The sequence below is a fragment of the Bufo bufo genome, chromosome 1 (genome assembly GCF_905171765.1).
Source record: "Bufo bufo chromosome 1, aBufBuf1.1, whole genome shotgun sequence".
NCBI classification, from domain to species: domain Eukaryota; kingdom Metazoa; phylum Chordata; class Amphibia; order Anura; family Bufonidae; genus Bufo; species Bufo bufo.
In genome coordinates this window covers 572,109,060-572,124,337 of record NC_053389.1, presented here as the reverse complement: position 1 = coordinate 572,124,337, position 15,278 = coordinate 572,109,060, and the positions used below count along the sequence as shown (strand labels likewise).

The window sequence follows — 15,278 nt, the reverse complement described above, 5'->3', positions numbered from 1 at the left end:
TGGTGGAGTAGGGGAGCATGGAGCACTGACCACCTTTTGTGATATGCATGGTATTAAATGATTTAGTTAATGATGGCCTATTCTCAGGATAGGCTGTCTATATTTGATGAGCAAGGGTGCGACAATCAAAACCACCATCAGCTGTTTCAGTGTAACATTGGCACCAGAAATACACAGCTCTGTCCATCGTGTAGTGAACAGATCTGGTTACTACAGTGCTGCTTCCATTGACCCTGTTAGGAGCAGAACTGCAGTTACCAGCTCTGTCCACTACATAATGGATGGAGCTGTGTATTTCTGGTGCCTATGCTACACTGAAACAGCTGATGGAGTGTCGGAATTAGATACTGATAGCCTATACTAAGGATAGGCATTCAATAACTAAATCTTAGAATACACCTTCAATCTAGGAATAATCCCTTTAAATTCTGCCATTGGGGGTGTGACACCCAGCACGTCCACTGATCAGCTGTTTTCAGTCGGTGTTTGAAGCTAAACAATGGACAGAGCTGAAGCAGAAGGCTCGGTACACTTTGTCACTCACTATGCCAGGGTATCGCAGCTTAGCTTCCATTCAGATGAATGGGAGTGGAGATGCTGTACAGTGGCATGGCCACTGCACATTGGGCAGAGCTTTCTTCATCCAGCTCCATCCACTATTCAGTTTCACCACTGTCATTGACCTGTGTGTCCAGTCTGTTCCAGAAAGTAGAATAATTGGTTAACATCTAGAGAGCCTTCTGAGTGCATATTTATTGGTCCAGATTATTGATTCCTTGTCAATCAAAGAGTGTCCATTGCAAAATCCAGCTAATCTGAGAGAATTACAGAGAAATAGATTGTATTATGCTACTCGCGTTTTGGGCGGATCCGTCATGGATCTGCAAAAACAGATCCGTTACAATAATAGAACCACATGCATCCGTCATGAACGGATCCGTTTGTGTTATCTGTAACATAGCCAAGATGGATCTGTCATGTACACCATTGAAAGTCAATGGGAGACGGATCAGTTTTTTTATTGTGCCAGATTGTGTCAGAGAAAATGGATCCGTCCCCATTGACTTACATTGTGTGCCAGGATCCGTTTGGCTCAGTTTCGTCAAGCGGACAGCAAAACGCTGCAGGCAGTGTTTTGGTGTCCACCTCCAGAGCGGAATGGAGACTGAACGGAGGCAAACTGATGAATTCTGAGGGGATCCTTTTCCATTCAGAATGCATTAGGGCAAAACCAAGCCGTTTTGGACCGCTTGTGAGAGCGTTCTCACAAATGGAAAGCCAAAACGCGAGTGTGAAAGTAGCCTTAACCGTTGCTTCAAACTCAAGAAGGAATTTGACCATAGAACTGTACAGTGGAGATCCACATGGATTACAGTTTATTACTAAGATCTTTTCCTGACTTGACTACCTGCTATTTAGAGTTGCACTAGCTATTGAACAAAATGTGACACCGACTTCAGCATTTTAAAATGGTGGCTTAGAAAATGCAGCTTTGTAGCGGTCTCCAGGGAGGTCGGTCATCTTTTGCTGCCTGTACTTTTAGATCTCCAAAACTAAGTACTCTCTAACGCCAAACTTCTCAGACTCCTTCTGTATTTTATGGGAAGGTACAAAACTGACAGTGGCCAAACTCTGTACATTACAATTTACATTGTTTGCATCAAGATTTCTTCTTTCCCAAACAGGTGAGGCAAAGTGGCTTTTACAGAGTGGACTTGTCATTCTGCTTCCACACGGTTATGATGGTGCTGGTCCAGAACACTCTTCCTGCCGCATTGAGCGATTTTTACAGGTAGCCCCAAATATAAAAGAAACTGATTTTATATTTAAAGAAGTTGTCTGACCACAAAACCAATTTTAGTTGTCCCCGAAAGTGAAAAAAATAACTGCTGCGTTCCAGTGCCGTGCCTCCCGTCCCTGATCCTTCCAATCTTCAGAAGTGAGGCATCACTGCTCAGCACTCATGTGCTGCTTGGGGTCACTTCAGAAGCCAGTGGATGGCTGCAGTAGTGCATGTGACCAGGGATAGGATGTCAGACTGGAATCTCTGTGCTGAATGGAGCAGTGGTATATAGGTGTTTTGTTTTTTTCTTTCATTTACACATTCTCGGGACCATAACTAAAACAGGTTTTGGGGCTGGAGAACCTCATTAAAGCAAATAAAAGATTAGCCAGTTAATTTGTTAGTTCCATAGTAACCTGATTAATGAAAAATGTTTCTTTTCAATATAGATGTGTGACAGCACAGAAGAAGGAGTAGATGGTGATGCTGTAAATATGTGCGTTGTCCACCCCACAACTCCAGCACAGTACTTTCATTTATTACGTCGACAAATGATTAGAAATTTCAGAAAACCTCTAATTGTGGCCTCTCCAAAAATGTTGCTCAGACATCCGGTAACCAGTTTTCTTCTCTGTTTCAAATTTTCTAATTCCAAGGGAAAAAACAAAGCTCTAATATGGTCTATAAGCCCAGTCACTATAGGTTTAGGAATATATTTTGGCTTTGAGGATATTCACTGTAGGGCCATCTATTACATGTACATTGAGGAGTACAGGAAGGACATGCTGCAGAAACATATTGGAGAGAGTTATCAAAACTGGTGCAAAGGAAAACTGACTTAGTTGCCCCCAGCAACCAATTAGTGACCTTTTCATTTTCCATAGCAGCTTTGGAAAATAAAAGTGGAATCCGATTGGTTGCTATGGGCAACTAAGACTGTTTTGATAAATCTGATTGGGAACAGTGGGATTGAATAGAGGAGTTTAGACTTTCTCAAACATATCTTCCCTCTGTGCTATGATTTCGTTGGCGGTACAGGTATACTGCAAGATGTTGGCAGAGTTAATCAAGATGTGCCACCATCATTTCTAGTGAATGAAACATGCAGGTCTCCATAAGAATGTGCAGATCTAGATGTACCAACTCCTAGCTGTGCAATTGAATATTCTGGCCCCTGCTTAGCAAACAGCCCAGTGATATGACTGTCATCATTTTTTATCATAAACACATTACCTAATTTTAGCAGCATTATATAAAGTACCAGGCAAAATGTATTTATTTATTTATTTTTTATAGTAAAGTCACTGACACTAAAAAAATAATACAAATAGAAACGTACAGTGAGCAAAAATACAATACAAAACTATCTTTTATTTTAGATTCTTTCAAGTAATTACTCTTTGCCTTGAGACACTGTTGACATTTTCTCAACCAACTCCATGAGGTATTTGTGAGCTGCTATCCACTGCAACTCTGGTCCAACTTATGCCAGACCATCACTATAGGGTTTATACCAGGGACTGTGGAGGCCTTGTCATCTGATACAGCACTCTGTTAGGCTTCATTCACGCATCTGTGGAACACGGTCCGTGAGATACCGGACTGGCATCCTGCTTAGGGCAGGAGCGAACTGAGTCATTGGTTGCTATGACGCTGTGTGCTTTGTGCCGCCGCAGTACAGTAATGCAATTGTATAGATCATACGAGTGTATTACTGTACTGCGCCGGTGGCACAACGCGCACGCGTCATAGCAACCAATGATGCCCTAAGCAGGATGCCAGTCTCACGGACGTGTGAATGAAGCCTTACTCTTTTTTTGTCAGGTAGCTCCTAAACAGCCTGGGGTCTTTTGAAGAAGCACAAACCAGATGAATTGGCATGGCACTACATGCTGGTTGAATGTGCTTTCAATTCTGTATAAACAGCTAACAGTGTGACTACCAAAGCACCATCACACCCATCCCCCTGCTTCATGGTAGGAACTACACATCCAGATATCATCCGTTCTTCTATGTGTCTTAACAAAAATATGGTGGTTATAGCCAAAAAGCTCAAATTTGGACTCATCACACTAAAAGATAGATTTCCACTGGTCTGATTCCCACGGCCTGTGTTTCTTGGCCCAATAAAGTCTTGTCCTCTTATCTTATAGTCTCCCTCAGTAGTGGTTTTCTTGCAGCAATTCTACCACTGAGGCCTGATTCATTTGGTCTTCTCAAACAGTTGATATTGAGGTTTGTCTGCTGCTTGAACTCAATGTAGTTATTCATTTACCATTTCTGTATTCTTCTTGTGCAGTGGAGGTATTATTTGCTCTGCCTTTTCTGTGTCGATTCTAAGCATTGCACTTAATGGTTTTGGGCCTTGCACTTTCAAACCTTCAAAGTTCTTGGAGTTTTCCATGCTGAATGATCTGCACTTAGAGTATATTTAAAAACAAAATCCTAAAACCATGCAATTTTCATTCTGGCCACTATTCATATTCTCTTTTACAAATCGTACAGTTATCACAGGCAAGATTACAGTGAGAGGTGCATACTGGCCTACATCTACTTTTCATTGAAATCTTGGATGATCATTTACCATATGGCTGTTATTTCCTTAATTCCTTTTATGTATTGTATTATTTTTTTTATAGGTTGCTGTTTCAAGCTTTGAAGATATGGCACCTGGAAGTACATTTAAGCCGGTTATAGGAGACCCTGGTGCGGACCCCAAAAGGTACATTAATTTATTTCCACTACTATTAGGGACCCATGCACCTGGCCATATATAACGAATCTGTGTCATATGGATCCTAAATATGGCACCCATACTGCATTTTCTTGTACCTTTGATTATAGACTTACAATTTTTTTCCCATGAGAATATGAGCTCCATCGTCTACCATATTACAAAATATGCTTCTAGGGCAAAATATAGCATCTCATGGAGAATTACCTTATCGGTAAAGAACTCTGTATGCCATACATACTGAGCCTTGCATGAGCCCTAAGTCTGGTGCAGCACAGCATATTTTTAGTACGACCTCTGCATTCCATAGGAATACATTACATTGGATGTACTTTCATGTAACTTTTGTGCATCAGAATATCAAGGAGAGAGATTGGTCAGAAAAAACATGTTGCACTACAGTTGAAACTAGAGCTGTTCTCATTCAACACTGTTCAGAGCCCTACTAGGATTTAATTGTATGTGTCCAGTAATTTACATGTAACTGAAGGAGACCAGGTCAAGTGCAAAGTACATTTATGAAATATTAAAGAAGCACTCCCACAAAAAATGTTATTCTCTGATCTGTTAGGTCCATAATGTAAATTGTAATGAAGGTAATCTTCTGATCAGTGACTGTATTTGTGAGTTATAACCTCCCATCTGATCCTCAGCTGTGTCATGTGACCAACACTTTGCCTCTCCAACTGTCAAAGGACAGGAAGTCAGTTCCTTCTCTATTCATTCCTATGAGATTGACATTGATGCTTCTATAGGAATACATAGATAAACTGTCCACATATAAGATGCTGTGTTATTTGGAAAGTCAGTATGCTGATCAAGTGACACTGTTGAGGATCAGAAGGGAGGATGTAACTCACAAATACAGCCACTGGTAAGAAGATTACCTTTACTGCAGTTTACATCATGTGCCTTTCTAACAGGTCAGAGAATAAAAAAATTTATGGGAGCGCTTCTTTAAATTTAGAACTCTAAAAATGTCCATGAATTGTTCACTAGTATTTATGGCCTTTTTTTTTCTTCACAACAGTGTTAGCACAGTGATTCTTTGTTCTGGGAAACATTACTATGCTTTGGCTAAACAGAAAGAAACACTGGCAGAACAGGGACACAAATTTGCTATTATCAGAATAGAAGAACTATGTCCATTTCCGTTAGATTCACTCCAGCATGAGTTGGGCAAATATTCAAAAGCTAAAGGTGAGTTTAAATAACATGTTTCTGCTATAGTTAACATCTCTGGCAAGTTAACTCCCATAGGACCAAGCCAATTTTGGGAACGACATTTTCATTTTTTCCCCCTCCCTGCCTTCCAAGAGGCATATCCTTTTATTGATTTGTCGACATAGCCGTAAGAGTGCTTGTTTTTTTGCAAAACGAGATGTACTTTTTTTATTGCACCACTTGAGGGCCTGTATGTAGTGAAACTGTAAAAGTAAATTATAAAATTTTTATAGAGGCAAGATAAATAGCATGATTTTTAAATTTTGCAATTGTTTGTACAATACACTGTAGTACTTTGGTAGTGTGTTATAGAAATCAAATTTTAACTTTTTTTTTATTTCACCATATCAATACTATGTTTAGCTAGAATTCATTTATTTTAATCATGAATTAATATAGTGTTTATTTCAAAGTAACTTCACTGCATTTTAAATTTAAGATTTCATTTGGAGTCAAGAGGAACCACAAAATATGGGTCCTTGTTCATTTGTTGCACCAAGGTTTGAGAAACAGTTGGGACGGAAGGTAAGGTTTCTGTATAACTTTTATGTATTTTCCTATACTGTATACACTGCTCACAAAAAGTTAGTGATATTTGGCTTGTGGGTGAAATATCAGGATGAACCTAAAATGCACTCTTACCTTTTATAGGTGAACTTAATGTGACCTTCTCTAAACTTTTGAATGCACATGTCCAAGTGTTCAGTGTGACAGCTCAGCTGTGTACGGAGTACTCACTTTATGAATGGGGCCGCAGCAGCGCAGGGAGTACGGGCAGGAGCACACATTGCTGCTCCTGCCCGTGCTCCCCGGACAATTACTAGCTCCTGGCAAAGCACATGGGTACCCTGTACCCATGTACTATGCCAGGATTAGCTGAGCGGAGCGGTCTCCTGCTTCTGTCTGCTCCACTCAGCTAAGAGAACTGCATGTCGGCTCTTAGCTGAGCGGAGCAGGCAGAAGCAGGAGCCCGCTCCACTCGGCTAATCCTGGCCTAGTACATGGGTACAGGGTACCCATGTGCTATGCCAGGAGTTAGTAATTGCCAGGGGCTCTATACCGGAAAAGAACTGATCAGTTTTATCCCCATGCATTCTGAATGGAGAGCATTCCGTTCAGGATGCATCAGGATGTCTTCAGTTCAGTCTTTTTGACTGATCAGGCAAAAGATAAAACCGCAGCATGCTACGGTTTTATCTCCGGCCAAAAAAACTGAAGACTTGCCTGAATGCCGTACGAATGTATTAGTGCTGGATCCGGCATTCAAAATACTGGAATGCCAGATCCGTCCTTCCGGTCTGCGCATGCGCAGACCCAAAAAAAGGTGAAAAAAATAAATGCCAGATCCGTTTTGCCGGATGACACCGGAAAGACGGATCCGGCATTTCAATGCATTTTTCTGACTGATCAGGCATTTTTAAGACTGATCAGGATCCTGATCAGTCTTATAAATGCCATCAGTTGGCATACGTTTTGCCGGATCTGGCAGGCAGTTTCGGCAACGGAACTGCTTGCCGGATCACTGTGCCGCAAGTGTAAAAGTAGCCTCAGGCTACTTTCACACTGGCATTTTGGCTTTCCGTTTGTGAAATCCGTTCAGGGCTCTCACAAGCGGTCCAAAACTGATCAGTTTTGCCCTAATAAATTCTGAATGGAAAAAGATCCACTCAGAATGCATCAGTTTGCCTCCGATCAGTCTCCATTCCGCTTTGGAGGCGGACGAAACTGAGCCAAACTGATCCATTCTGACACACAATGTAAGTCAATGTGGACGGATCAGTTTTCTATGACACAATCTGGCACACTAGAAAACTGATCCGTCCTCCATTGACTTTCAATGGTGTTCAAGACTGATCCGTCTTGGCTATATTAAAGATAATACAAACGGATCCATTCTGAATGGATGCAGACTGTTGTATTATCTGAACGGATCCGTCTGTGCAGATCCATGACGGATCCGCACCAGACGCGAGTGTGAAAGTAGCCTTACTCGGGCACTCCAGAAAGCAGCTGGACAATAAAAATAGTACACACAGCATTTTATTTGTCCGGCCAATAGTGAGCATATATGCCGGAACCTATTATGTTAATGGAAATACAGTGGTGCCCGGTGATATCCGGCTATGATGGATGCAGTGAACTCCGGCAGTCTTTTCTCCTGCCAGAATAGACTACCAGAGTTCATTGCGTAGATGTGAACACGGCCGTAAAGAGAAATAGCTTTTATTTATGCAGTCTGCAAATATTTACAGCACATTTATGACCTAAAATTACATTCTTTGGTGCAGCATTTGACGTGAGTTATCGTATGTGAACCCTCTAGAATTTATCGTTTTTGTGTCTTTTCAGCTACAGCTTGTAAGCAGACCTGCTCTTCCTGCACCCGCAGTGGGAATCGGAACTCTACACCAACAGCAACAAGAAGAAATAATTAGAAAAACATTTGTACAACTAGGATAAAGTACTTTTTCCTGCATTCATTTTTGGACTGTATCCAGACATGCTTATGTTTTCTAAAAATATTTTGGCAACTGGCTAAAATCAGCAAATTCTGCTCTAGAAGCCTTCATTCCTCTCAGGACAGGGATCAAAACACTAATCAAGTTTTTACTTTGCTAAAATCATGCATTTTAAGCTGCTAGTGGTAATTGAATTCTTAAAGGGGTTGTCCACTTTTTACTATTGATGATCTATCTTCAGGATAGGTCATCAATATCAGATCGTCGGGGGTCTGACTTCTGGCACCCCCACGGATCGCCTGTTTGACGAGAAAGCAGTGCTGCCTTCACTGCTCTGTTTACCTACAGATATTGCAGTGATGAGAAGGTGTAGTTACAAGTATGGTGTCCCCATTCACGTCAATGGGACAGCTCTGTCTGTTCAAGTGCATAGGAAGGAGACTTCCCATAGAAGTGAATGGGGAAACTGTACTTGTAATCACACCTGCTCACCACTGTAAAGTAAACAGAGCAGAGAAGGCTTTCTCTTCAAACAGCTGATCGGGGGTGTCAGGAGTCGTTCCCCCGCCAAACTGATATTGATGACCTATCCTGAGTATAGGTCCTCAATAGTGAAAAGCGGACAACCCCTTTTAGGCCTCTTGCACACGAAGGTATCTTCTTTTATTTTTTTATTTTTTTCCGTTTACGTTCTTCGTTCTGTATACGGAACCATTAATTTCAATGGATCCGCAAAAAAACAGAAGGTACTCCGTATGCCTTCCATTTCCGTATTTCAGTTTTTCCGTTCCGTTTAAAGATAGAACATGTCCTATTATTGTCCGCATAACGGACAAGGATAGTATTGTTCCATCAAGGGCCAGCTGTTCCGTTCCGCAAAAAAACAAAAAACGTCATCCGTATTTTTTGCGGATTCGTTTTTTGCAGACCGCAAAATACTGAAAAATCTATACGGTCGTGTACAAGAGGCCTTAATCGAATGAAGACACCAAGATTTGAAAGACTATAGTATTTTAAAGGTGTCTATTTTTTAAGGGTCTACTAATAGATTAAAGGGATACTTTCATTAAAAAGGGGTATTTTTTTTTAACTCTACAAACATTCATAGAAAACATTTTTTTTGTTTTAAACTGAATAAAAAAAAATTGGTCCTTCAGTAGCAGTCAACAGAATGGTCAGACTGAAAAAAATAAGTTAGACTGTTTGATGTGCCAGGACAGGAAGTAGAGTACATGGAGTAACTTCAAAAAATGATATCCAGAAAATAATATACCCACTTTTAAATAAAAAATATTTGATGGAAGTGTCCCTTTAAGCAGTATTATGGCACATAGTAAAGTGAGTCTATCACCAGAGACCTTCCTATCAAACCAAGAGCAGAGTTAGGGCTCATGCACACGAATGTATTTTCTTTTCGTGTCCGTTCCGTTTTGTTTGTTTTTTTCTAGACCTTATGCGGAACCCTTCACTTCAATGGGTCCGCAAAAAAAACTGAAGTTACTCCGTGTGCATTCTGTTTCCATATGTCCGTTCCGCAAAAAAATAGAACATGTCCTATTATTGTCTGAATTATGGACAAGGATAGTACTGTTCTATTAGGGGCCAGCTGTTCCGTTCCGCAAAATACGGAATGCACACGGATGAGGCCTTAGATAGCTATATGTCACCTGCCTGAATAAAACATTTTTTTTTTCACTATTCCAATCCAAGTTTCCATTCCGAGATATGAGCATTTTTCATAATATGAGGGTGTCACTGTTGCTCTCATTGCACCAAAGCTACCCTCTTTCCTCCGCCTATCCCTTCCATTACTGTTTAAATTGACAGGGCCAGGCAGTATATACAGTGCTGCCCATAATTATTCATACCCCTGGCAAATTTGGACTTCAAGTTACTTTTATTCAACCAGCAAGTAATGTACAAGAGGCATTATTGTGGAAAAAAATAACATTTCTCAGCTTTTATTTACATTTGAACAAAAAGTGTCCAGTCCAAAATTATTCATACCCTTCACAAAATGTCACAGTCTGTATGAAAAATCTAAAGTTCTATACCATTCCAAATAGTCCAAGCTGCTCTAAAGCATCCTAATTACCCTGGTTAATTTGGAACAGCTGTTTTAATCAACTCAACGGGTGAAAAACAGCAGCTCTCTGCAGTTGGTTTGTGGACAGTCATGGCTAAGATAAAGGAGCTCAGTGAGGACCTGCGGCTGCGCATTGTGGCTGCTCACAAGTCAGGAAAGGGCTACAAGGCCATTTCTAAATGTTTTCAAGTTCCAGTGGCTACAGTGCAAAGTATTATTAAAAAATACAAGATGTTCCGCACTGTGGAAAATCTCAGAGGACGTGGTCGGAAGCCAAAAGTGACACCTGTGCTGGCCAGGAGGATAGTTAGAGAGGTGAATCCAAGGATCACCACCAAGGCCATCCTGGTGAATCTGGGCCCTGCTGGTGGCAATGTCTCAAGGCAGACAATCCAACAGACACTGCACACTGCTGGGTTCCACGGATGCAGACCAAGGAGGATGCCACTTCTCCAGATAAGGCACACAAAAGCTCACTTGGCCTTTGCAAAAGCTCATCTGGACAAAAAAGACGACTTCTGGTCTTCTGTGTTATGGTCAGATGAAACAAAAATTTAATTGTTTGGTCACAATGATGTTTCCTTCATTTGGCGTAAAAAAGGAGAAACCTTCAACCCAAAGAACACCATCCCCACTGTCAAACATGGTGGTGGGAACCTAATGCTTTGGGGGTGTTTTTCAGCCAATGGACCAGGGAACCTAATCACCGTAAACGGCACCATGAAAAAAGAGCAATACATGAGGATTCTCAACGACAACATCAGGCAGTCTGCAGAGAAACTTGGCCTTGGGCATCAGTGGACATTTCAGCATGACAATGACCCAAAACACACAGCAAAAGTGGTGAAGAAATGGTTAGCAGACAACAACATTAATGTTTTGGAGTGGCCCAGCCAGAGTCCAGACTTGAATCCAATTGAGAATCTGTGGAGGGAGCTAAAGATCAGGGTGATGGCAAGAAGACCCTCCAACCTGAAAGATTTGGAGCTCATTGCTAAAGATGAATGGGCAAAAATTCCTGTGGAGACATGCAAAAAGCTGGTCTGCAATTATAGGAAGCGTTTGCTGTAATAGCCAATAAAGGCCTTTCTATTGATTATTGAGAAGGGTATGAATAATTTTGGACTGGACACTTTTTGCTCAAATGTAAATTAAAGCTGAGAAATGTTTTTTTTCCACAATAATGCCTCTTGTACATTGTCCTATTATCTTATCCTATGTCATTTGCCATAAAAAAAAAATGACTTGCTTTAAGTCAAAATTTGCCAGGGGTATGAATAATTATGGGCAGCACTGTATGCATGCACTGATATCAGAAAGGTTAAGTGCAAGAACACAAAACTAGGCGAATTACATGGTCACTACCTGGGCCTGTCAACTAAAGCAGGGAAGGAGAGGCTGGGCGCTGGTAGTAGCAGAGTGTGGGTGAAACGAGAGCAAAGGTAGCGCCCTCACTGCACCAAACAGCTAATTTGCATATTCTGAATAATGGTCATTCTTCGGAACATTGCTTCAGATCGGAAGGGGAAAAATGTTTTATTCAAGTGACTTACAGCTATCTATCTGTTCTTAATTTGGTAGAAAGGTCTCTCTTCACAGACTCCCTTTAAAATCTTTGTTCAGCTTGTGACTCCATTTAAATATGTGGAATAGCAGCACTATATTTACAGTGCCTTGAAAAAGTCTTTGTACCCCTTGAATCTTTCCACATTTTATTCATGTTACACCCACAAACTTAAATGTACTTTATTGGGATTTTATGTGATACTACTTTGTGTTGGTCTATGTGTGAAGTGAAAAGAAAATGATACATGGTTTTCAAATTTTTTTATAAATAAAAATCTGGAAATTGTGGCGTGCATTTGTATTCAGCCCCCCTGAGTCAATACTTTTGTAGAACCACCTTTTGCTGCAATTACAGCTGCAAGTCTTTGTGATATGTCCCTATCAACTTTGCACATCTAGAGGCTGAAATTTTTGCCCATTCTTCTTTGCAAAATAGCTCAAGCTCAGATTGGATGGAGAGCGTCTGTGAACAGCAATTTTCAAGTCTTGCCACCGATTCTCAATGGGATTTAGGCTTGGACTTTGGCTGGGCCATTCGCACCTTCTTCTACATGTTGGCTGTGTCCCCTACATGGCTTGTGGCAAATGGAACTTCTTATAACTTTCTTCTTGCCACTCTTCCATAAAGGCCAGATTTGTGAAGTACACGACTAATAGTTGTTCTGTGGACAGATTCTCCCACCAGAGCTGTGGAACTATGCAGCTCCTCCAGAATGACCATGGGCCTCCTGGCTGCTTCTCTAATTAATGCTCTCCTTGCCTGGGCTGTCAGTTTAGGTCAGGGGTGGGGAACCTTTTTGCTGCCAAGGGCCATTTGGATATTTGTAACATTGTTCGCTGGCCATAGAAAATTCTCAACATAAATATTTGACTGCTATATTTGGTCAAACCTATAACTGACTTGGGTAAGTAACAGAAATTGCGCTTCAATAAAAAATAAATTCAGAGCACTGTATTTTTGCAGCACAAAATGGTGCCTGCACTATATATATTATATATAGTGCAGGTGCCATTTTGACCAGTCTAATTTTTAAGTTTAGATTATATAGTTAGTTCTTTATTTGAGAGAGGTTCACCCAGCTTTCACTCCCCGTGCCTCAGTCTCTTTTCCCCTCCCCTCCATGACGGCACCTTACTTGGAGATTATCCTCCTCCAGCCAGGCAGGGACAGGAAGGTTCAAAAGGGCCCGCCTCCTCACTTATCTTCAGTGTCTTCCTGTCCCTGCCAGGTGGAAGATAGGACTACGTTCGTGCTCCAGTCGGGAGCTATCGCGGAGTTGCGGGTGCATTGCGCCAGCCACGGTCTTACCTTGGGCAAGTAAGGCCGTTCCATGGAGCCTGCCGCGGTCCTCTCCATATTCAAAACTCGCGCGCGCCAGCGCGTAGTGACTAGCCGCGGCAACCGGACACTCAAAGGAGTACTTCCGGTTTCTAGGCTGCCTGCTGCCCGAGATTCTCGGCTCCGGCGGGTGACGTCATCTGGGGGCCTAATTGTGGTAGCCGGAGAGTTGCCGGGCCGGATGACGTCGGAGGTCCTGGGGAGACTTCCGGCCTACGTAGTTTTAAAAACTGGCGCCCTGGTCAAGTCGGATGTCAGTCTCTGACCAGAGAGTTTGCAAGTTTCCTGCAGCCTCAGATATCCGCACTTATGGATCAGGAGGAAGCTATGGACCAACCTGTAGCTGTGAGTGACATCCAGGTTGTGAGTATGGAATGCTGCTTGCACTGTTATTAAATCTTTCTCATCCTTTCCCTTTTTCTGTATGGAAGAGTGACAAAGATAGCTCTGTAAAACCTAAAATATCGCCGAAATCTAAAATACCCAGATGTCGCGTATGTTCGGCCAAACTCCCCGAAAATTACGCTAAAAAACTGTGTGGAAAATGCATTGATAGCATTGTTAGGGAAGAAGTCCCGTCCCTAAAACAGGAATTGCAGTGCCTGATTAAACAGGAAATAAAAACCGCTTTTTCAGATTTTTCTGCAGCCGCTAGCGTTCCGTCAACATCAAAACAGGAGCCCAGGAAAAAATCCCCCATAAAAACCTCTTCATCCTCCTCTGATGTTTCTTCAGATAGTGATGAGGATAGTAACAACTCTGACTCAGATGGCGATTTTAAAAATTATCTATTTTCTTCTGACGATATAAACGATCTATTGAAAGCGGTCAGGGATACCATGGAAATTAAGGAAGAAAAAGTACATAGGTCCGCCCAGGATAGAATGTTTTCAGTGTTAGAAACTAAGAAGAAAAGGGTATTTCCGGTACACAAAAATCTGCAGTCTCTTATCTTGAGGGAGTGGAAAAATCCTGACAGGAAGGTTTTTTTACCCCGAACAATTAGGAAAAGGCTTCCTTTTGACGAAGAAGAATTGTCCCCGTTCTTGAGTTGTCCTAAAATTGATGTTTCACTCTCCAAACTAGCTAAAGGTTCTTCTTTGCCATTCGAAGATACAGGATCATTGCGTGATCCTATGGACAAAAAAGTGGATGCTAATTTTAAAAGAACCTGGGATGCGGTCGCGGCTTTGTTTAAACCCAATATCGCGGCCACGTCCGTTGCTAGGTCCCTAAAAAGTTGGTTGGAACAACTAGATGTACTCTTAAAATCCAATACTCCATATGAAAATTTTGCAGACTCCTTCCCTCTTTTATTAAAGGCCGTAGATTTTTTGTCAGACACAACAGCGGATTCTGTCAGGCTGGCCGCAAGAGCTACGGCTTTAGCCAATAACTCTAGAAGGGCACTTTGGCTAAAAGCTTGGTCCGGAGACACAGGTTCCAAAGCAAAACTATGTAACATCCCGTTTTATGGTAATCTTCTCTTTGGTCAGGACTTAGATAAAATTCTAGAGAAAGCTTCTGATTCCAAAAAGAACTTCCCAGAGGATAAAAAGAAGAGGAAAGCTCCCTTTTTTCGTCCCCAAAAAAAGGTTAGTTTTCAAAATAAAAGGAGTAAAACGGAAAACTGGAGATCAGGAAGACAGAAAGGGAAGGGTTTTATGTTCTCTCCCCGTTCCGAGGAATCTTTCAAGAAATGACGCCAGAGCCCCAGTGGGGGGAAGACTGGGGAAATTTGTGGATTGCTGGGAAAAATACTCATGCAGCCACTGGTTACTAAATACCCTCCACAAAGGATACAGTATTCCCTTTGTCAAAAGTCCCCCCTCTTTATTTGTTCAGACTCCAGTTCAGAGCTCGGAACATCTCCAGCTTTGCATGGAACAAGAAATCGAACTGCTAGTTCAGATGAGCGTCTTGGTTCCGGTACCAACGAACCAAGTCGGTCTGGGCTGTTATTCCAGGGTGTTCTTAGTAAAAAAAACAAATGGGAAAATGCGTCTCATCATAAATATGAAAGCCCTGAACAGGTCCATAAAGTACGAAAAATTCAGGATGGAATCTATAAGAACCACGGTCAAAGT

General features: G+C 41.7%; 1 protein-coding gene across 1 annotated transcript in view; it reads left to right on the top strand.

The window, feature by feature from the left end:
* DHTKD1 (dehydrogenase E1 and transketolase domain containing 1) overlaps positions 1–8,747 on the top strand; it is a 58,269-nt gene extending 49,522 nt beyond the window's left edge. The window contains exons 12-17 of the mRNA XM_040413209.1: positions 1,686–1,792; positions 2,233–2,397; positions 4,423–4,505; positions 5,548–5,717; positions 6,181–6,266; positions 8,091–8,747. Of these exons, the coding sequence (XP_040269143.1) occupies positions 1,686–1,792; positions 2,233–2,397; positions 4,423–4,505; positions 5,548–5,717; positions 6,181–6,266; positions 8,091–8,201 (722 nt within the window). The 3' untranslated portion in view covers positions 8,202–8,747. The remainder of the gene's footprint in view (positions 1–1,685; positions 1,793–2,232; positions 2,398–4,422; positions 4,506–5,547; positions 5,718–6,180; positions 6,267–8,090) is intronic.
* The last annotated feature ends 6,531 nt before the right edge of the window (positions 8,748–15,278 follow it).